This window comes from Emys orbicularis, chromosome 12 (genome assembly GCF_028017835.1).
Source record: "Emys orbicularis isolate rEmyOrb1 chromosome 12, rEmyOrb1.hap1, whole genome shotgun sequence".
In the NCBI taxonomy this organism is placed as follows: domain Eukaryota; kingdom Metazoa; phylum Chordata; order Testudines; family Emydidae; genus Emys; species Emys orbicularis.
The window spans coordinates 7,478,072-7,501,096 of NC_088694.1; the positions used below are offsets into that span (position 1 = coordinate 7,478,072).

Sequence of the window (23,025 nt, forward strand, 5' to 3'; positions counted from 1 at the left end):
CTTGGCCTTGCCAACAACATACGGTTAATACTGCAGTGCATATTTAAAGGGCATTTTTGAAAATGTGGCCCAGTTTATTTGCAAACAATGGATCAGATCATCATCTGGTGCAAATCAGCGTAGCTCCACTGAAATCAACAGAGCTATGTCTAGTTACATCAGCTGAGAATCTGGGTGATCTTTTCATTAGCTTCATACAATAAAGTCTGTTGCTATGTTAGGTTTCTCTTTAAACTAGCAGTCTAAGAAAAATTAAATTAGTTCTGATTTTTCTGCGTACTTAAAAACAATGTCTTTACAGAGCAGAACAAACAAAACATTGCATAGATCCATATCTTATGTGTTTCTGTGTCAAACAGCACAATAGCTCAAGGACCACAAATAATCCAACAAAAACAACAAGGAGTCTGGTGGCACCTTAAAGACTAACAGATTTATTTGGGCATAAGCTTTCGTGGGTAAAAACCTCACGTCTTCAGATGCATAGAGTGAAAGTTACAGATGCAGGCATTATATACTGACACATGGAGAGCAGGGAGTTACTTCGCAAGTGGAGAACCAGTGTTGACAGGGCCAATTCAATCAGGGTGGATGACATCCACCTGTCAACACTGGTTCTCCACTTGTGAAGTAACTCCCTGCTCTCCATGTGTCAGTATATAATGTCTGCATCTGTAACTTTCACTCTATGCATCTGAAGAAGTGAGGTTTTTACCCACGAAAGCTTGTGCCCAAATAAATCTGTTAGTCTTTAAGGTGCCACCAGACTCCTTGTTGTTTTTGTAGATACAGACTAACACGGCTACCCCCTAATAATCCAACAGTTTACACCAGCTGAGAATTTGGTCCCACAGTGGTACCCTGGCTTCTTTAGTGTGGTTCAGGTTTGTTACAGAAGTGCTATAAAGCTACCAGTGAGTAAAATAACAGTGTCTAGCACCAATGCACAGATCCTCATATGGCATCAATGTACATATCCTCTCATGTGCTTCTGCCATTCAGAAAATGTTATGCCAAACCAGAACTTACTTCAAATATCCTTCTTTAAATAGAAACACAAAAGTGTAAAGCAATAGTAATAATAATAGTAATCATAAAAACAGGAATAGAACAATATCTTGACATGGTATTTCTGAGGCTGAGAAAGTCCCTTGCAGTATTTACAGTGCTAGTCAGCAGCTTGGGTCTGGAGAGAAGATTTGTTCTCCTGGAGGACACAGTTCCCATTTTCCGATGCATCTGAGCTCCCTGGTAGGGATTCGGGGGGAGGCGGTTTGTAAAGGAAACAGGCCAGCAGGAAGAAGACTGTTCCAACCACCTGTAATCATCAAGACATCCCCTGTTACTGGTAAAGCCACTTTTAATACCCAGCATGACTCTAACTTATTTAAAAACCCAGGGCCAGATCCTCAACTGATGTAAATCAGCATAGCAACCGTGAAGACAGTGGTGTTGCTAGTGCCAATGGAGCTACGTCAATTAACAGCGGCTGAGTAGCTCCCTCCAGGCTTCCCAGATCCAGATTCAAAGAGTTTGAACATGTTCCGAGGGAGTCGTAAAGACAATCTGACATGCAGGTGAGCTGTGCAGGAGGATTTGGCTGGATTATAAAGACAAGGAAGAGATTAGCTGGGAAAATATATTAGTATGTGGCTCTGGGAATATGCTCCAGTTGATTATGAGCAGGTGTGCATGCCTACTTTTTAGAAATGTGCATGAAACCTCAGTGAGCAGCCAATTAATCCGCATAGTTCCCTTGAATGTAGAGGCAGCAAAGCAAGACTGCATAAGGGTGAGGCCCGAAAGCCTTATTTTAGAAGCTCTTGGTACCATGGTGAGTAGTGCTTAGCATGATGCAAATTACAAGTAAAAGTTCATGCCATTACACACACAATTTATGGTCATACTTTTTAGACCGACACTGTACTATGCTGTAGGGCAGGGGTCGGCAACGTTCGGCACGCGGCTCGCCAGGGTAAGCACCCTGGCGGGCCGGGCCAGTTTTATTTACCTGCTGACGTGGCAGGTTCGGCCGATCGCGGCCCCCACTGGCCGCGGTTTGCCGTCCCGGGCCAATGGGGGCGGCGAGAAGCGGCGCGGGCGAGCGATGTGCTGGCCGCGGCTTCTCGCCGCCCCCATTGGCCTGGGACGGCGAACCACGGCCAGTGGGGGCCGCGATCGCCCGAACCTGCCGCGTCAGCAGGTAAATAAAACTGGCCCGGCCCGCCGGGGTGCTTACCCTGGCGAGCCGCGTGCCGAACGTTGCCGACGCCTGCTGTAAGGGGTAGTGACTACCCATTAGCATTATGGAGGGGGATTCATCCACATCAAACAATCCCTGACGATGATGAAGATCACATATAAACTTCACACATGGCCTCCCATTGTCATCTTTCTAACAGACTGACCCCAAACCCTCCATTTTAACCACTGCAGCTTCAGGAAAGTTCAGCTCTGAAGCTGAACTTTGCAGTCATGACCTATCATCACATAGCATCAAACCCTGTATGTAAAAAGGACTGTGGCTAGAACCGTGCCATTATTTTGGAAACAAACTGGTTTTCTTGCAGCTGGGATTTGTTTTTAAATGAAGGACTGTTTGGACTGGGGGGGGGGCAGGTCTGCTCTTTACCTTGTTCTTGACAATTATGTATGATTCACTTCTAAAGTTCCCAGCTTGCGAGATTGTGAATACATCAAGGGGCAATTCCATGGCTTCGAAGGCCTCATTGTCACCAGTAGGTATGTTTGCTGAGTAGCTGGGGGAAGACTGGATTGGGGAGTGTACAACCCTGCATGCCCAGGTACTGCAAGTATCAGGGGCTAGATTCTCTGATCACCTGACTCCATGACAGTAGTGCACTGGGACCTTAGAGGGATGCTCCAGCCATTTAAAACACCTGGAACCACATTGCTCTGAGCTACATGGATTTAGAGCAGCTGAGGATCTGACCTATAGTATTTTGCCATGTATACTAGCATTGCTATACACATACCTTCTCACCACAGCTGCTGATTCCTATTGTGACCTGCAAGCTAGGTGCCAATTTGGACAGAGCTAAAACAATGCTTTCTGCTCATAAATACTGAAACATTCACCCTCTTGACATTTTCGAGCAGTGATCAGAGAATGGCTATTTACTCTTCTTTATAGCATGAGCAGAGTGACCTGAGACACACTAGCTAACAGACTGCATTTATATACTCAACTCCACTTCTAGAGTGAGTGATTTTAATAAAATGTGGGTTTTGTGGAGTCTTCCCCCTAAAATTTTAGAGGAAAAACATTTAGCTTGGAAAATAATATGAAGTCAGGAGAATGATGGTACCCAGAGAGTTGTTAAATTGTGAATCATAAATGGAATATTTGCATGTAGTGACAAACACTTTGCTGTGTTTTCACACCAAAGTTGCGTGAAGATAGGATTCATGCTGTGATCAGAACAGCATAACAGAGGTTTCCAAAATTCTGCCACAGTTGGCGCTGCTCATCTAACCAGTCATCAGCAAAAAGCACAGGCTAGGAGATGTGAAAGTGAAATAGTAACTGGGCATCACCTTGTAGACAATTCCAGCAACCAGAGTGTATCGGCTCATGGCGGAGTTCTGGTAAACGTAGCAAGAACCTTGTTCTCCACATTGGTCCTGCCACACCAGACATGATAGATCAATCATTGAGCCAAAGGCAATAGGACCGGGAATGGCTCCTGCATGAAGACAGAATGGAACATCAGTTGATATAACTTCTATCTATCATCCTCAAGGTAGCCCAAAGCACTTTCGAAACACTGTGTCAGGTTTTGCAGGTACAGTGACTGAGTAAGCTAACACTGCAACCTGTATGGCTGGAATTTCCAAAAGAGCCTAAAGGAGTTAGGCACCCAAACCCTACTGAGTTGGGTGACTAATGCCCATCAGCTCCTTTGAAAATCCCAGCCTATGAACTCAGCAATGACTGATGTAGTTATCCAGGGCCTTGGACAACACAGCCCATTTTCTTCTTGGAATGAGCAGTTGCCCACTGCTATTGTTTACTCCTTTGGAAACATGTTATGGGAGTTTTAGTTTTCCGTCCAACAGCCAGCTTACATGGTTAACAAGAGATCTCACTTCAGCACATGGCACTTGGTAAGAGTTCAAAATTGCATCCCCACCAGGACCCCCAGGAACTTTTGGTGTCCTGGCTGGCGCCCTGAATTTACTAAACTCAAGCTAATGATATTGTATGAAGCTTTGCTGTTCTGTATTAAGTTATCTCTAGAGCTGGGTGAGCTATTCACAGTGAACAATCTAGCTGCAAAATTTAGCTCTTTTTTTTTTCTATTTGCAAATTACATGCAAACAGGATTGGATGTTTATGAATAGTGTAGGTAGGTGAGAGAAAACATCCTCCACTCAAACATCACGTATCCCCATTCCCCTGCCCTTAAACTATCTGTATTTGGCCCATGGACACTCCTATGATAAGTGTTTTACAAATACAATAGGAAAGACATACACATTCACTCCATACTATACCTAGAGTTCTTACTACAATCCACTGGATTCCTAGTGCAAATGATCTCTGTCGGTCGGAGACGCACCTAGAGTACACAAAGTTAGAATTTTAAAATGTTGACATGAAGTAGTAGCAGCACACCAGCACCAAAGAGAAGAGCCTCTCCACACCCCATAATACCATCAAACAGTGTACTCTGATGATAAAGGGATATATTTTCAGCCAGAATGAGGCTCATTCTCCCTTTTTGTGGACATAATGTGCACCAGCAAAATTTGTGTCCAGGCTTTTGGGAATTGTGAGGGCAAATCTGGATATTTGCACATCTAACTACCTCACTGAGGGCACAAATGAGCTACATACAGGCGCAAGCGCTCAGATTGTGCTCACAACTGGACTGAATGGAGAATCGCGCTCGATATCTTCAACACCCTGAAAACTGGGCTATTTTCATCAGGCCCTGTATCACAATTGCTAGCATAAAATGAAAACGTTTGCATTCAATTACTTCCTGCTGAAACGGGGGCTTTGTACGGTAAAGAGAAGGTTCCGCTGCTTACCGTAGAGTTGCGGTCAGCGCCGGAATACTGCATAGGAATGTAAAGAAAATCACAAAAAACATGAAAAGCAGCAGGACAGTTCTCTCACAGGAGGAAGTGCATTTCCCTGGAATCGCTTGGGCAGAACCACTGGGATCATTCTCCAGGACACAGCTACATTCATAGTAAACCTGGGAAACAAACACCTCATCAATTTCCCAAAGAGACAGCGTTTCTATAGGCATCATTTGGGCCATAACTAGAATTGCACATGGTCAGATCAGCTGTTTTTACAGCTGGGTTTTGCTCCTGGAGCAGAATAAGGCAACCACAGCAGGGCCAAGAATTTGGCCTTATGCCAGTTTCCAGTGCAGATATCAGGTCGGGTGGCAATGAACTTCACAAGACTGCTCTGAACTCTGGAAACATTAGTTATTGCATAGCGTGAACACCCTCACACACACTGTCCCCTATGTGCACAAAATACTAACAGGGGATTAAGAGCACACAATGGGACAAACTTTGCTCTGAGAATGGGAATTATGTGCACACAATGGGACAAATTCAGTTCCCAGTTCTACCCGTGTAAATTCAGAGCTCAGTTCAGTTATCAACAAATATAGGCTTGAAATGAGATGAAGATTTCTGACCATCAGAGGAATGAAGTTCTGGCACAGTCTTCCAAGGGGACCAGTGGGGGCAAAAAACTTAACTGGTTTCAAGACTGAGCTTGATAAATGTATGGAGGGGATGGTATGATGAGACTGCCTACAGTAGCATGTGGTCCATCTGCAACTGCTAGTAGCAAATATCTCCAACCTCTGGAGATGGGACACCAGATGGAGAGGGTTCTGAGTTACTACAGTGAATTCTTTCCCAGGTGTCTCGCTGGTGGGTCTTGCCAACATGTTCAGGAGCTAACTGATTACCATATTTGGGGTCAGGAAGGAATTTCCCCCAAGTCAGATTGGCAGACACCCTGGGGGGGTTTAGCCTTCCTCTGCAGCGAGGGAGCACGGGGCACAGGTGGGTTTGAACTAGAGTAAATGGTGGAGTCTCTGTTCTTTAAATCATGATGTGAGAGCTTCAGTAACTCAGCCAGAGGTTGGGGGTCTATTACACGCATGGGTGGGGGAGGTTCTGTGGCCTGCGATGTGCAGGAGGTCAGACTAGATGATCATGGTGGTCCCTTCTGGCCGTAAAATCTATGAATCTATGAGTTATGCAGGATTTACCTCAGTGCAGCTGAGAGCAGAATCTGACCCATTGCAGGGAGTCTAGACCCCTAAGTAAGAACATTTGGAACTTCAAACTCCAAAATGGAACAGCAGGACTAGGTCAGTGCAGAGCAGAGAAGCATAACCAGAGTACTTGCATCTCAGTTGGTGCCCAACGCTCACGAATGCTATGTATTCACAGGGGGTCCTTCTACAGTTTATATCAGCTTTAAAGCAAAACTCAAAACCTGAATAAACTTAATGTAACTTCATCAAGGCTGGCCAGAATGTATGAAGGCGGATGTGCTAACTAATGTTCTTTGCTAACACCTGGGTTCTTCAAACCATACCGTCTTGCCACTATCGAGGATTGATGTTTTTTTTTTGCACCCTGCATAGCAGGCAGAGTAATACATGATGTCATCACTTCCACAGACTGGACTGTAGATCTCCCTTAGACAGTCACATTCGGTGTTGCACGCTGCTGTCAGGTTTAGGCTGCTTTCCAGTAAGATGCTAAAGGAAACAGTGGATTAGTCAGCAGATGTTCCTTTAACCATGTCTTCCAGGGCTGGGTGGGGTGGAATAAGGGCTTGTTTACATTACCCGCTGGATCGATGGGCAGCGATCGATCCAGCGGGGATCGATTTATTGCGTCTAGCCTAGACGTGATAAATTGACCGCCAAGCGCTCTCCTGTCGACTCCAGTACTCCACCTCCGGAGCGAGAGGCGCAGGCGGAGTTGACGGGGGAGCGGCAGCAGTCGACTCACCGCAGTGAAGACACTGCGGTGAGTAGATCTAAGTACCTCGATTTCAGCTACTTTATTCACATAGCTGAAGTTGCGTAACTTAGATCAAACCCCCCCCCCCAAGTGTAGATGAGACATAAGAGGAGAAGGAGGGCACAGGGGTGTGTGAGAGGGGATGCTAAGGTAGTGGGATGCTGGAAGGTGCTAGGCTGTGTGTAGTCATACACTTGGAACATGCCTATAAGGTTGGCTTTGCAACCATGCAGCGACATTATTCTGTAGTGCATTAATATTAATCTCAGTGTTGATTACTCAGGTTTATCCTTGTGTTTCTGTACCATCACAACACACGACTGACGGGAACTGTGATCATTATTATTACCTTCGGTCGTACATCTGCGTTACTCCCGCCATAGGCATGTTAGGGCAATGAATGAAAAATATGAAAACAGCCAGGAGACTTGTCACTGTGCAAAGTAAACACAACTTGATGATTCTGGAACAGCGAAGCTTAAACTTATTCACGATGAATCCTCCCAGGAATGTGCCTCCTCCCCCCGCTGGCACAACAAGATAACCTAGGGGGAAAAAACCAAGCCTATAAATATCAGGAAGGGAGTTTCTATTTGTCTGAATAAATACACTACAGAGTTGGCACAATTGTAACTCCTTCTGTGCCACTGGCCTATGCTTGTTTCTTGATAGGAATTTATAGGACTTGAAAAGAAAAGAAAAGAAAAGATACCTTCTGCCTTCAGTAGCAGCTCTGGGAAAATCTGAGAAAATAAGGAAATATTTTCTGCATATAGTGCAGTTCTGCCCTGAAAAATGACTCTCCAAGAATAGCATGTTTATTGTATCCCACTGAATTCAGATAAAATTTGCTCAGTTTTCCAATTTAAAGGTATTAACCTATGTGTGTATGTGTATATATATATATATATACATATATATTTTTTTCTAATTGGCTGGCTTGCAAACTCAGCCTGGGGTCTGAGAGTGAAGCTGGGTTCTTTCCAGCTGTATGTTACCAGTAATACAGGTTCTGCAGCTCACATGCTCTCCTCATTTGCACTTGAGTAAATACTTAGATACCACTATTGACAGTTCTCTTGATGGTGCACAAAAAGCAACAAACCCCAGCTCACTCTGTGCTAGTTTGGCAGGACCAACTGGTGTAAAAGTTGGAAAAACATTTCCCACTAAAGTTAGTAGATATAACACTGACTACACACACGGTGCAGGTCTGCTGGGTCGGAAAGAGCCATTTATATCTAAGACTGCAGCCACATTTTACATGATACACACAGTGTAATTACCGCATAGTGTCAGTATTGCATTTGACTCTGTGATAAAAGAGATCATCTCCTTGATCATGAGAGTTTAGTATTTTTACATGGACATTATTGAAAATCTCTTTTCTTACCAAACAAGGTAGCAGCTTCAGAGGCACTTAAACTATACTGTGACTCAAGGAACTTGGGTCCAAAAGTAGACATTCCCGCAATGAGCGTGGCTTCAGTTGCTCCAGCTAAACAGAGGAAGATGAAGGTAGGGTTCTTCAGAAGCAGCAATAATGATCTGTCGAGTCCAAGAGGCATACAGAAAAGACAAATATGATGCAATTGCATTGGGTGGTGCAGTTTTACTTTGTTATTGTCTCTTTGAATCTAAAGGGCTAGAGGGGGTCTTTAGGCTCATCCTTGCATAAGGGTGGTACCCAGCTGCCCCACCTTTCATTGGAAGAAAAAAGAAAGGAAATAGTTGATGCAGCTCTTTAAAAATGCAGCATGCTTCTCTCCTCATGCTGATTCAGCCATGGCGCCAAGGAGCAGCACCCCTCTCTGACCACTCCCTCTCCACCTACTCAGGGTGGGGACTATTGGATGAACATTGTTGGGTAGCATCCCCTGTCAGCAGTCTCCTCCCTTGGAAGTGGAAAATTGTGAGTTTGTCCACTGAGCTTGATCCATGTTGTAGGGGTTTCTCAATATTTTTTCCACTTGCCTATTCATGTAGAATGATGATTTTCCAAATTGAATACCTGGATTGCACCTGCAGACTTTGCGAATGCATCTGTTGTGCCCACATAGCTGATATTTACATAAGTAAACAGGGACCTGCATATGCACAATGGGTGTCGCATATGCAGTCATTGACATCATAGGTACAAAATAATGTGGGTCTTGCAGACACAAATGGTGAAATCACAAATTCTGTGGGTGCAATTTAGATGGTGAGTTTTGAAAATTCGGGGCTTGTGTCTGCAAGGTGTTGAGTGTCCTCAATTCCCATTCAGGGCAATAAAATCTGAGGGTGCTCAGCACCTTTCAGAATTGGGTCAGAATTGAAGGACAACATATCAATAAATACCCTGTTAGATCCTGATTCTGCTAGCTGCTGAATACACTCAATTCTCATTACAGTTTATGGGAATTATACCAGTAAGCAGTGATCTTAATCTTTGTAACCCTGATCCGGACCAGGTGACTGGGGTCAGGAAATAAAGCTGTGTCTCATACCAGCACTCCTGTGTGTCACACATTTACTATTCTACAACACAAACCTAATAAGTTATTTCCTGCTCTAAGTACTTTCATAAAGACCTTATCATCCTACTGTAAAGCAGCAATCACCACAGGCCAGACAAAGTGGGTCACAATTTAAGTTTAACTAGTATGTTTAGCAAATAACTGGAATTTATTAGGGGAAAGCAGACATTCCAGACAATTTGCCATGTGCCATATTTATGCAGAAAGATGATTCAGCAGTGATCCTTCTGTTGGATACAGAAAAAGCCCCAGGCTTGCTTGATAGTCTCAGTTCTCCTGGGATATTGAATTAGGAAATCTACACTGCTTTGCTGGGATTTCTTTTGTTAACTGGCTTGAAATTCTGTCATGTAACTCTATTAGCCTACTCCAATTGCTCCCCTCTGAGGCTGTTATGTGTAATGAAAAGTCCTGCCAAAAGCAATTTGGAACATACTGGTTATCTCTGGAATGACAGTGAGTGATGGACTCATCAGAGCTCTCCATACAGACAGATGATGTGCGTGTGTGTTTTATGTCAAAATCACTTGACAGTTGCTTATTGCTTTGGAGAGAATGTGGAATGGGGGCAAAACTACTGCCATGAAACTAGATGTCACATAAGTAGAGCTGGCCAAAACATTTGGGATGGAACTCTTTTCTGCTGGAAAATGCTGATTAGATGAAATCAAAATGTGGGAGTGTATTGATTCCGTCAAAACTTTCGATGGAAACCAGGCAGGCAGGTAGGTGGGCCAGCCTCCGTATGTTTCCCAGGCAGCTGCCTCCTGGCGCTTCTGAACTCCCGGGGCAGCTGCTTCCCAGGGCTGTCTGCTCTGGTTCTCTGAGCAGCAGCCACTCCATGCTACCTACTCCTCGGAAAGCTGGCTGCCTGTGGAGTTGGGCACCAGGGAGTTGGTCAGCCTCCATTTTGATTCTCCTGAAATGGAATTTTTCATCCCATGAAACATTTCAAATTATTCACTTTTCACCCTGAATTGAGATTTTTTTCCCCCCTAACAAATTGAAACATTTTCAGTGGGAGGGAAGTTCTGTTTTCTGGCCTGTTCTAATGCGGGGGTCTCTGCATCACACATTTTGGGCATTTAGATATTTATGAGTGACTACCACTGTGCTGTATATGACTTCTTTACGCCCAAACAACCAAGAAAGAAAAGAAAGAAAGAAAAATGGTAAATTCCTATAATGTAATTTCATAGGACCCTATTGCAACCGTTCTCTCCAACTGTTAGAATCAGTTTAATTCCTTGAAAATAACAGGAGTACTTGTGGCACCTTAGAGACTAACAAATTTATTAGAGCATAAGCTTATGCTCTAATAAATTTGTTAGTCTCTAAGGTGCCACAAGTACTCCTGTTATTTTTGCGGATACAGACTAACACGGCTGCTACTCTGAAACCTTTAATTCCTTGAATATTCTTCCAGGGATGACCTTTTCTTTTTCCCCCCCAATCATTTCCCTTAACTGTAACATGAAAGAAATTAATCTGCATGACTGCATTTTATTTGGAAGCGTAATGCCTAATCTCTTGACTAGAAAACGTATGGCTGATTGTGTATATTGTGTGATAGCTCCTATCTTCTACGCTCAAGAGAAAATAGAACAGTAGGACAGTAGTTATTCCATCACAGGAGAGCCATTTTTGCCTGCAGAGTGAAGGTGTATGCGTCAGATCCTCAACTGGTGTAAATCAAGGTAGTTCCAGTGACACCATCGGAGGATCTACCCTATCTTCTATTGCTAACAAATGTAGGGACTGATCCTGAGAGGTAGTGCCCAATACAAAATATTAATGGGTTTCGATCCAGGGCAGCTGCTGCACAACTCCTGAGAAGTCCTGGATGTCCTCAGTTCTTGAATTCACTGGGAGCTGCTGAGGAAACTCACCATTTCCCAGGGATAAGGCCTGCTATATATTAAAGTCTGATCCCGCAACGCTTACCCATATGGGTAGCCCTTACTCATGCAAATAGTCCTGTTGACTTCACTGAGACCACGAGCAGGATCTACTCACCTGTGCAGAATAGGGACAATGGGTTGTCATAGCATTCACAGTCTACTAACATTTTAATAAGTCAATAACATGCTACTTAAAAACTCTACACTTATGTTTACATCATCTTAGTGCATGTGGCATGGGGACTTTTTCATCTTTTGAAAGGATTATTGTTAAAAAGCACTAAATGAAACGCAATGAACTTCCTCCCTTTCCAAAGCTAAAACAGTGTTAAAGTTGTGATGCAAACCAACGCTTCCTCCCCGCAGGTAATCCAAAAGGCAGGAATGTAATATTGATCTCAGCTCTTTGTTTTGGAGATCAGTGCATTGTGCATGCCTGATATACCAATGAGCAAGCCTCATAAAACAGATGTTTATCAACTTTGTATAAAACTCCCCTTTTCTGATCAGCCCCAGCAAACTATTTATCAAGCGTGTCTCTTGTATATTCTGTTTAAATCTCTATTGGATTGACACCAGTGGACTTTTTCATGTGCACTACCAAAGTGGAATATGCGACAGAAATCGGCAGAGGGAAGTAGAAAAAAAATGCTACTTTTATCAAGCCTTTCTGAACCAGGAATCAAGCCGCAATTCACTGATCGACTGTTTCATCCTATTGGCTTCATTCTTGGTTGTTGCTGGCTGCGAGAATAGCATCATGTATTAAGCAGTACATGCTTTCTCAGGAGCAGAATCAGGCTACTTGGACCTCACTGAGTGGAACCTTATTCTACAGGTAATTCCACATATCTTAATGGAATCCTCTTACTCTATAGAACATGAGTAAATGTGCCAGAGTCCCACCCCTAATTAACATAAAACTGGAACAGTGCTCCTATAAAATTAAGCTGCCTTTTGCCCTTGTAACTGATACATCAGCCCATTCATCCAAAGCTGCCTCATTTACAGATGTGATCCATTCCTCTAAAACAACTTCCCTTTAGGGCATTTCCTCTTCTCTCAAAGCAAACCAGAAAACACAGAAGCATGTACAGTTGGGTTTATTTTTTTTAATAAAAGGGACAACTGACTCATTTTTTAAGATGCATAAAAATACATTCAGGTCTAGACTGGCTCTTACTTTATATGATCTGGTTTGCCCACCTCTAATTATTTGCCATGTGTTCTCCAGGGACTAGGCACATTAAGGAATGTTCAAGGCCAATGAACTGATCCTGCAGCCCTCACTCAGGCAAAGCTCCCCTGAGGTCAATCAGAGTTTTGTTTCGGTGAGGCCTGTGGAGTGTGAAGCACTGAAGTTTAGATACAGCTCCCTTAACATTATTTAAATGCAGTTTTTGAATTTAATTTCCGTGTGGCGAGTCATGACCTCCAAAAATGGCACTCGGTCAAGAATTTCATTTAATAACAAGGTGGAAATCAGTTCAATGCAATATTCTTCACAAAACATACTTAACCCCTGGTGAACTGCTTTGGTGTTGCCCTGTGTGAATAGTTGCTTAGAGTCAATCAAAGTTGGCTATTGTATGAGGTAAATTCTCCTGTGCATCTCTGTTTCAAAACAGAACTTCAAACGTTACGTGCAATAGCATCATTCAGTAACTCCCAAACATTGCCAATTGGTATCATGGCCCTTTCTGTCTCCCACACTCCTCCAGCTAAATGCTAACTGAAAACAGCACAGAGAAATTCTGACTCTCAGTAATAAGATGTTACCTGTATCTTATTTAGGTCAATTGTTCATTGACATTTCCTGCTTTACATTTCCAGAAAACAATTTCCAATTAAACTGGATTTTGTGTGTGTGTGGCTACATTTACACTATGAGCTAAGGGTGTGATTCTCTCATCAAGCTACTGTGACTATAAATAGCAGTGTAGCTGCGGTAACATGGGAAGTAGCAGATGAGGCACAGCTCAGCCCTGCCTCCACTGCTGCTACCCATGCTACCTTGGCCACACTGCTCTTTATAGTCACACTAGCTTGATGAGAGCTAGTGCGAGTATATGTGTACACAAGCAGGGGAATTACACCCCTAGGCCATAGTATAGACATAACCTGTGTGTGTGCCTACACAGAGAGCTGACGACTGGTCCTAGTCCTGGTCCTGCACTCTGCCACGGCTACTTTGCATAAGGAGAGAACAGAGGGAAAAACACAAAGAAGCTGATTGACAGAGGAGAAAGGAAATGGAATAAAACAGAAAGGAAACCGAGATAAAACTAGGACAACAGGAAGCAGATTTGAAACAGAGATACTGTATTAGACTTGCTATGAGCAAGAAAAGGAAACAAAGATGAACATTATAGGGACATATGAGGAAGCCAACATGGGACTAAAATAAGAGGAAAATAAGAAAAGCTCAGAGAAGACAAAGATGAGGAAACACTGGACAATAAACAAGTGAGCAGTGATGCAGAGTGAGCAGTTTATAAAGCAATAATACCAATTTAAGGGGAAGAATCAAAAGATAGTGCCTGTGCATGTAGTTTAGATCAGTGTTTCTCAAACTTTTTGGTACCGGGGACCAGCTTGCTCCTTCCTAAACTGTGTCAGGGAGATCTCAGGGACCAGTGTCGGTCCACGTACCGGTCGTTGAGAAACACTGGTTTAGCCTACAGTGGTGATTGGTATTAAGCCACCTGCTGTAAAACCCACCTTGTCACATATCCCGGATGGTATGTGGGTCTCTGTGGGCACAAAATTGTGCTTATGAAAACAATCTTACAGGTAACACTTGCTGTAACACACTGTGATGCTGTATGCACTGGACCATCATTGAACTGGGTTTTATTTCAAAGGCTGAAACACAAACAGTTCCAGGAATGTAAACTGTCCCCATGTCAACTATGGAGCTGCATTTGGTGACTAAAGTTCCTAGATTTATTCCTGGCTCTACCATTGAATCTGTAAAATGGGGTTGATGATACCTATCTGTACAGGAGCATTATAGTATTAATGTTTGTAAAGTGCTTTGGGGACGATTGGCTTGATCTTGGAAGATGCGGAGTGTCATCAACGCAAACTGATTTCAGTAGCATCCTACAGGATCAAGCCCCAGGTATTGCAAAGTATTTCAATTATTATTGTAGAAAGCCAGATGAAATTGGGGCCATTTCCCTAATTTTGGTAAGAGCTCTCTGAATGTCATGCACACGCAAAGGTACTCACCGTGGAAGGTCTTTAACTGTTTTCCCAAAGGCGGGATCCGATGCCATTTCTTGGCTCCCATCTTTCAGCTGATGAGCCTCAGAGACTCTCATGATGATGTAGCGCTGGGATCCTGAAAACATTGATGTAGGAAATAGAGACTATATGAGAGGAGGGTTTATGTGCAACACAAGTAGCAAATTCATGAGGGAAAAAAGCACCGTAGTATAAACCTGATGCTAATATGACTCAGCTAGTCAGAAAATGCTCAACAAAAATGTTTCAACGTAAAAGAGGATTTTTTTTCCTGCAAAATTTTTTCCATTGGACACTTTTGTGCAAACGTTTTACCACTTCCCAACCAGCCCAACGAAGAGCAGCTTTGAAAGTTAATGGGAGTTGGGTGCTTGACTCCAATTTATTCCTTTGAAGCCCTCCCTCTCTCCAATTCCTTTGTCTCACATTTATCCCACTTTCTCTCTACTCGTTCATAAGAAGCATAAAGGGGCGGAACAGAGAAAGACAAGGAAACACTGGGAAGACAGGTGGCTGTGAAATGGAAGGTGTGAAATCAATGTATAAATTACACTTTAAAATACAAGAACTTTTTCCCCAGCCTATTGTTTCCTCATTCATTGGCATTCATCCAGAAGGGCAACATTTAGTCAGGCATATCTCAAAATAGGAGGAGTCAGCCCGTAGGCGTTAATGACAATCAAAGTATTATGCACATCTGCGGGACAGGCAGAAAATGTCACATTATCTCAAATGTTCAGCAAATGAGAACAAAAGACAAAAGACAGAGATGGAGGGGAGGACAGAGAAGCAAACAAAAGACCTTAATGGGGAACAAAATACATGTGTGAAATTGTATCCTGTTCCTTCCCCGTGTATAGGCAGAGATGTATAGCATGCAAGCTGAGGATAACTGCCTGAATGCAAGTGTTAGTGGCATAAAGGACAGCATAAATAGCAGGCTACTAGTAACAAAACAAAGAAACAGGGTTCTGCCCCACTGGAGTAATTAACATCTAATGATTAAGTTCTTTCCGCTCCAACCTAAAGCAGCCAATTTGCATGGCCTCATCCATAGATTTATCAAATCTGTGACACTGAAATGAGAAACAAGGTTTGTATCACAGCAGCAGCAAGGCTCAGGCAATAGCTTCACTGAAACACAGGCTAATGAGTCACGGCAGCCGTCCTCCATTAAGAAGATCCCCAAGTGTTCTACCCGAAGTTATTCAGGATTTCATTCTTCATATACCTGGCAGCTGGCGAGGGTAACCCAGAATGGGAATGGCAGTGAGAAGGGCAGCAGCTCCAGCACCCAGGAATCCTATCCACCAGGCCCCAACCCAGAGAGTATTATCTGGGGTTAGATCCATTCTGTAAAAGAACAAAGGGGGGAAGGCAGTTACCTAACTGGGACGGAACATTAGAGGCTTCTTCACCCTAACACTGGCATGGATCAGGAGTAGCAGGTGAAGTCAACAAAGTAAAACTGGCACAAGGCGGAGGGCAATCTGCCCCCAAGTATATTTTGTGCACATGACAAACTGAAAACTTGGGAGCCAAATTCTGCTCTTCCTGACACTAGTATAAATCTGAAGAAATTCCCCTGGCGGCAATGGAGATAGCAGATTTATACTGGTGCATCTGAGAGCAGTTTTTAGTCCTTGGATTTTACTTCTTACTGAAAAATAAAACCACTGTCCAAGGGGGCTCTGTGCTGTAAGGATCTAGAGAAGACTTATCTTTACTATTAAAACCTCACTATGGGCTACATTTTAACTTTACAGCCTGCCTTGGGTAAGGGGCTGTGTGGAGCTGTGCTGTCCCAGGGGCAGACCCAGAGAGTCACAGCTCCACCCTGCTTTCCTTCCTCTGGGGAACTTGGAATACAATATTTCCCTCCTTTTCCCAGAACAGCTTTCTCTCCTCCATGTGCCCAGACAGCTACTCTGTGGGGGGGAACAGAACTAGGGCTCCTCCCACTCCCGGCGCTTCTTACTCATTCGCTGCCAGCAGCTGAGTAGCCCCTGCTGTCCCTGCAATAACAATCTGGCCAAGGCTCAGCAGGGGAATTACAGGGCTTTATCCCCCACATTCTCCTGTACGGCTGAGGAAGGACTGTGGCAAGGAAAACGACATGTGGCTGGGTGTTCCCAGCCTGGAGTCAGTGCTCAATAGCAGTGTGAAAAGTACTGTCAGCCCTTGGCATTCTCCTGTAAGTCAATCATAACAAAACCCAGTACAAAAGGCTGAACAAGCCTGAGTATTCAGAACCCTCATCTAACTGTGCAATGGAAGCTCTGCCAAAGGGCTCTTTATTCGCAAATAAACTGCACAAATAATCCTTCTGAACTAAAGGCAAATTCAAAGGCTGGCACAGGTGAGTTCCATCGGCGACACAACCCCTGGGGCTGCCGCTTCAAAGCTGCTCCAAGCTCAGATGTTCCAAACACCTACGTGGTTTGTCAGCGGTGTGTCTTATCACATGAGAGAGCAGCAGAGTAAATTTAGTGCTTGGGTTTCATGATTGGAATCAAAGGGGAAGTGAAGTACTGCAGCATTTTCCACCCCTTTCTGTATGTAACCAAAGAGCTGAAATCTGATCAATGTGTGTGGAAACAGCACAAAACGTAGCTGAGAATATAACATCAGACGAACTCAAAAGTGCTCAGCATTTGAGGTCGGATTTGCAAGAGAGCCCAGCTCTTGTCTCGGCAGCTGAGCAAAACGAGCTGAATTCCAAACGTGCCCAGCACTCTACAGGTCCCATTGAGACCTATGGAGACCCCACCACTTTGGCAACAAGCGCTGCTGGGAGCACTTCTGAAAATCTGCCTGTTTCATTTAGATGCCGAAATGGGAGCTGAGCTCTGCTGAAAATCTGGCTGCTTCTTTTGGGTGCAAAACTGGGAGATGGAGGTGCTGAAACCATTGCAACCAGGGCTCTGATGTGGTGCCCCTACGATTTGTGCATACAAGCAGGCTTCTGAATGAATAACCAAGATATTTTTACACCTGGCTACCTACGCTAATGCTCAAATGTGAGCTTGCTACTGTAAGCCACCCCACCATCTTGGCCAACACAATTTGTTATTGGTACCTATATGGCCCCTGCTACTGTAGTACCTCAGCTAGGGTGACCAGATAGCAAGTGTGAAAAATCAGGACACTTTGGGGGGGTATAGTTTCCTATATAAGACAAAGCCCCTAATATTGGGATGGTCCCGATAATATTGAGACATCTGGTCACCCTAATCTCAGCACTTTATAATCTTTAATGTCTTTATCCTGACCACACCCCTGTCAGATAGGGGAGTACTATCATCTTCATTCCACGGGTGGGAAACTGAGGCACAAAGAGACTAAGTGACTTGCCCAAGGTCACACAGGAAGGCCATGGCAGAGCAGGCAATTGAATCCAGGTTTCCCAAGTTCTAGGCCAGCACCCTAACCACTGGACCATTCTTCCTTTCAGACCCACAGCCCTATTGGCAACTATAACAGATCATTCATGACAATGAGCCTGAAAACAGAGTTGTTTAACACTGTATTTATCTCTGAGCACTCATCCGTTCCGGGTTCCATTTTCATTTCTATTTTTGTCACCCAGGCCTGCGTTCAATAGCAGATCAATCTTTTGCTACAAGGCTCGTTGCCAAAAGAAACAACAAAACAAAATGATCCTGTCCACTAATCTACCAAATGTCACAGCAAAATGACAGGCCAGGCTTAAAACACTTTTGCAAGGATCATTCATTTGCTGCAAATGAAAAAGAAACTCCCCCCAGTAAACCAAAGAGTGACTAGGTGGCACTGCAGAATCATTGTGAGGCATACTGGAAAAGGTGACATGCTGCATACACAGGGGAACTCATTCAAGAAATCCTCTTGCTCACCACAGCTCAGCTCCAGCACATGACAAACCACAAAGCTGATGGATTTAGAAAAATAAGGCTTGTGAGTCATTCTTTTCCATTAATGAAAACCCATCTTTCTGGTTTCATATCCACACACAGCCCACTTACAAATTCACTGCTGGACAAAACCCCTTTGAAGACTATGGATAGTTTTCCATTTAAGTTGCTAAAGGTTTCATTTCATTTTTTTTTAAAGGAACTGCACAGCATAAAGGAAAAGGAACAAGATTATTTTTACCAACTTACTGTTTGCCTATATGAGTATAAATATTTAGAAACATTCCTCCTACCAGATAACCTGCTGCGGGCCCAAGAATTGCAGCAGTGTAGAAAATAGCTGAAAAAGAAAACAATCAATGTTACAGAATCCTTTGCATTTTACTGAAAGCCCTGACTCTGCTCTTCCTTTAAGCTAGCCCTCAAATGAAACGGTGCAAAAAATCCTAGGGTGACAGTAGGCACTGCCCTGGGCAAGGGAGTGGTATGAAAGTGCCATGGTCTCAAGTGCAGCTCTGGAAGGAAGTGTGCCTCACACAGGACCGTAACCACGGTGAGGTGAGCAGGACAGCTGCCCTGGGTGTAAAACCGCAGGGGCAGAAAAATGGACCGGACAAATGCTGAAAAAAAAATGGCAGCAAATACGCTTGCTCACCCTGGGCGCTAAAATGGGTAGTTACAGCTCTGGACTCACACACACAGCTCTGGTGTCTCAGCTCCCTTCCGCTGTGGGGTAACGGTCAGTGCTGTGGAGGCTATGGACTGCAGCCCGCAAAGATCCTCCTTCATTTTGCAAGGCGGGATTCTGGACTGTAGGGGGCAGAAGAGCCTGGCTGGCTGTAGTTTAGAGCAGGTTCTCACAGCGGTGCCAGGTAACATTTAGATGAAAATATATTGGTTGTTATTAAATACAAGCTCTATGGGTGGTAAAAAGAATAACCAGATCCACCCCCTGCTTCTTTCATCAGGGAAGACAGTAATTTCCTGAAACAACAAGGAGTCTGGTGGCACCTTAAAGACTAACACCTGCACGTCTTTACCAGCAGCAAATCATGACACTCCTCACACTGTCTCCGTAAGTAGAGGGATGAGCTGTGACTCTGCCTCCTTCCTGACCCTCCCTCCCCACATGCTCCAGCAAAGGAGGAAGCAAGCACGCAGACCTGGATTCGTACGGACTTGCATGGGCGTATAGTCCAAGTCACACCTTTTCCATTTATTCCTCCCATGGTTGTGACATAGGCAGATGGACAATCATGTATTTGGGACTAGTCCAAGTACCCTTGAAGGCAATGCACGTGCATGTGTTTGTCAGATGGGAGCCTAAATTGGTTTCAGCAGAAAAACTACTATGTAATTTGGAGTCAACTTTTTTTATTATTTACCAGTCAAGGGCTTGATCCTGTTAGCACGGACTACTGGGCATAATGCTTGCTACTGGGAATACTCCTGTTGTCTCACTACTGACCATGGCCAGCAACTTGCGTGGTAGTGACTGCATGATTGGAGCCTATGTTTTGCTCTACCCATCACTGCCATCAGAACAGTGACATGGACCACTGACCTGAACAGACCCTTGTGGTTTCTTCCTCTATCTCCACAGCCCTCCGGTATTACAGCTCAGGCCCACAGGTCTATCCAAAGCCAACTGAAGTCAACTGGAGTCTTTCAATTGACTCCAGATTAGGCCCTTAGTGAACATGTTCCCTATCACACCAATTTATATTAGAGGTCTTTTGCCGTTGCCATATGATTAGCCTTGCATAGAAGAGGATCTTTATTATTATCAATGCCCTTCTCATGCTGTAGCACTAAAAGGAGAAATGCGATCTTGAGGATATTATCGCATGCTTTGGGGAAGGACAAAGAACCAGTGGATTGTGTTCTAAGTGAAGAAGCTGAGGTCAGACCTGTAATTCATATACTTGGTCAGATGTCAGAGCTCTGCAATGTTCAGATATATATGGGGGTGGGGAGGGGGGGGGCGGGAGGATGAACCTGGAGATTTAAATTAATGCATATAGTTGCTGTAATATTCAGGCAACTCACAACATTCTTCTTGCCTGTAAATAACTGGAGGGAAAACTCAAAATCTTCCAGCCTGTTGCTTCCCCTCTCCTATTTTCATCTCTTCTGATATTTGGAACAAATTACTTGGATTACCCCTGGTGAGCTCCTCCAGCACTTTACATTCCGGGCCAGCACAGATGCATTTGATTTCTCTTCAGCCAACATGACTGAAGAGAACAGAAGGCTCTTCCTCAGTAGGCTACTTGACTTACCAATATACACAGGGGAATAATTAGACTTGACATTTTCATCTAAATAGGTCACTCCAAGAGTGTAGAGTGGTGTCGCTCCAATACCATGCAGGAACTGCCCGAGCATGAAGACAAATCTGTAGTTTGAGAGGATCGAGATGCTTTCCGCACATGGCATGCTCTGGTTGGAAGAGCACATGCCGTTCTCTTTTGGCAGGTGTACTTCATACTGGCTAGTGGTGAAGTGGGGCAATGCAAAGACAAGGGAGCCGACTCCCATAATGAGCACTCCCCATCCCAGCCACCGCGGTTTATGCCCATTGCCCCCAAAGTAACTGACAAACGTCAAGCAGCCACATGCTGCTATGTCATAAGAGCTTGCAATCAGTCCACTCTGGTAGCTGTGCAGGTCAAAGCGCCGTTCTATTGAGGTGATGACTGTATTAATGAAGCCATTCACTATCATCCCTTGCAAAAAAGAAGCCACACAGAGGAATAACAAGACGCCCTTAGGTGTGTTGAAGAACTGTAAACAAGCAGGCGTGAAAGCCCCCCACCCACACTTGACACCTTCGGAGGAGACATATTTAACTCCTTCGTTGCACTGGCTTTTCTTTTCGGATGCTGCATCGCAGAGAGGTTTCACACAAGAATCTGAAGGGCTGTTTGTGTTGGAATATAAAGTATCATTGCTCAGTGGTGTGGTACAAGGCTCCTTTACGCTGTTCTCAACTGGACTGGATGCGCTGGGTACAGTTAAATTCTGGGGGGAATTGAATTCATTTTCTCCTGTCGAATTATAAGACATTTCCATCAATGGGCAACCAAAGGCTTGTTTGGCTGTTTCTGGCTGAGGATCTTTTACACGGTGCAGAGACGATTTGGCTCCCAGTGTATTGCAATTTGTGGCCAGTTGTAAGCAGGCAGAGGGTGAATGTCAGGTTCTGGACCACTTCATTCTGTGACAAGAACATCAGAAGAAGTTAGCAAACATGACGTCAAGCAGTTCACCATTCTCACTGATTTCTGTACCAAACCTTCATTTCTGAACCAATTCTCCCTCCAAGTTTAGCAAACACTCAAGCTGCAGTGAGGACTTCAGATTTACCCAAAGCCTAATCCTGCCAATGGACTGAAATGTGCAGTCACCTTGAAAAAGGAATCAGAAAACCCACTGTACATTAAATGATAGTCACAGGCAACATAACATTCTTACAAAAGCAAGGGGATTCTATGTTAATTCAGCAGCAATGTCTCCCTCTTACCTTATTACTACAACAGTTTATGCTGAAAGTGTATCTCAGTGTGTCTCATGCCAGGGGATATTGGGACAAATTCTCTTCTCAGATACACATGTGCAACTTCCATGGACTCTGAGGGCAGAATGCAGCTGCTAGTCATTCTGAAAATGTTCAGCACAGATGCTGCAATGTATAGAACCAAACTCAGACCATGCCCAGCCTATTTATCTGTTTTGTCCTCCTGTTTTGTCCTGTCTGCCATGTAGGTGGCGTGCTCCTTGGGTCAGAGACTGTCCTCCTTGTTACTCATCTGTACAGGACCGACGACAATAGGGCCCAGAGCCTATCATAGAGTCCCTAGGCACTACGATAATAGAGATAATAAATAATACTCGTTATGATGCAAAACCTGACAGGTGGACCAGCCATAACAATCCAACCCCCCTCACCAAGGTGCAAGTATTACAGCTGCTCAGTGCTGTGGTATGCCAGACCTCTAAGGCAGTGCACCAGGTGTACCATGACTTAGAGGCAAGTGTTAAAGGTGCTTCAGTTGCTAGGCCATATAAGCACTAGCCCCAGGTGTCCCGCTAATGGTTAAAGTGAACAGGTATTATACTAGAACTGGCAGAAAGGGGACGATAGCAGATATCCTCAGTACAGTGGCTTAAGCAGTTGCAATCAGGGAGACGCTCTAGCTATAGCCAAACTAGGCAGCTGCTTAGGGCGGCAGATTTGAGTGGCACTGTGACCCCGTGCACCAGGTCGCAATGCCACTCACTCAAATTTGACCTGGCCACTTCTCCATCATGATGGAGGGGCGGCGGGGCCAAATATGCTGCCATAGGCCTATGAAGGGGGGGTGTAGTGAGACTGAGTGGCCTCCCTCCGAATTTGAGAGCGAGGGACCATTACACTTCCCT

The 23,025-nt window shown here is 44.3% G+C and overlaps 1 protein-coding gene across 1 annotated transcript; it reads right to left on the reverse strand.

Moving 5' to 3' along the window:
* Positions 1 to 1,168: 1,168 nt before the first annotated feature.
* Positions 1,169 to 21,675, reverse strand: SLCO4A1 (solute carrier organic anion transporter family member 4A1). The gene is made up of 11 exons (XM_065414902.1): positions 20,883 to 21,675; positions 18,850 to 18,940; positions 15,939 to 16,060; positions 14,693 to 14,804; positions 8,432 to 8,586; positions 7,388 to 7,583; positions 6,605 to 6,770; positions 5,059 to 5,228; positions 4,519 to 4,583; positions 3,559 to 3,707; positions 1,169 to 1,318 (listed from the first exon to the last, which is right to left on the reverse strand). The coding sequence occupies exons 1-11, from the start codon at positions 21,673 to 21,675 to the stop codon at positions 1,169 to 1,171; spliced, it is 2,169 nt and encodes a 722-aa protein (XP_065270974.1).
* Between the last annotated feature and the right edge of the window lie 1,350 nt (positions 21,676 to 23,025).

Excerpts from the sequence above, each read along its gene's own strand:
- SLCO4A1 (XM_065414902.1), bottom strand. The coding sequence starts at position 21,675 with ATGGAAATGTCTTATAATTCGACAGGAGAAAATGAATTCAATTCCCCC. Across the intron at positions 6,771-7,387 it reads ACGCAGATGTACGACCGAAG|CATCTTACTGGAAAGCAGCC; the intron begins GTAATAATAATG and ends TGTTTCCTTTAG. Across the intron at positions 1,319-3,558 it reads TTGCTGGAATTGTCTACAAG|GTGGTTGGAACAGTCTTCTT; the intron begins GTGATGCCCAGT and ends TGATGATTACAG.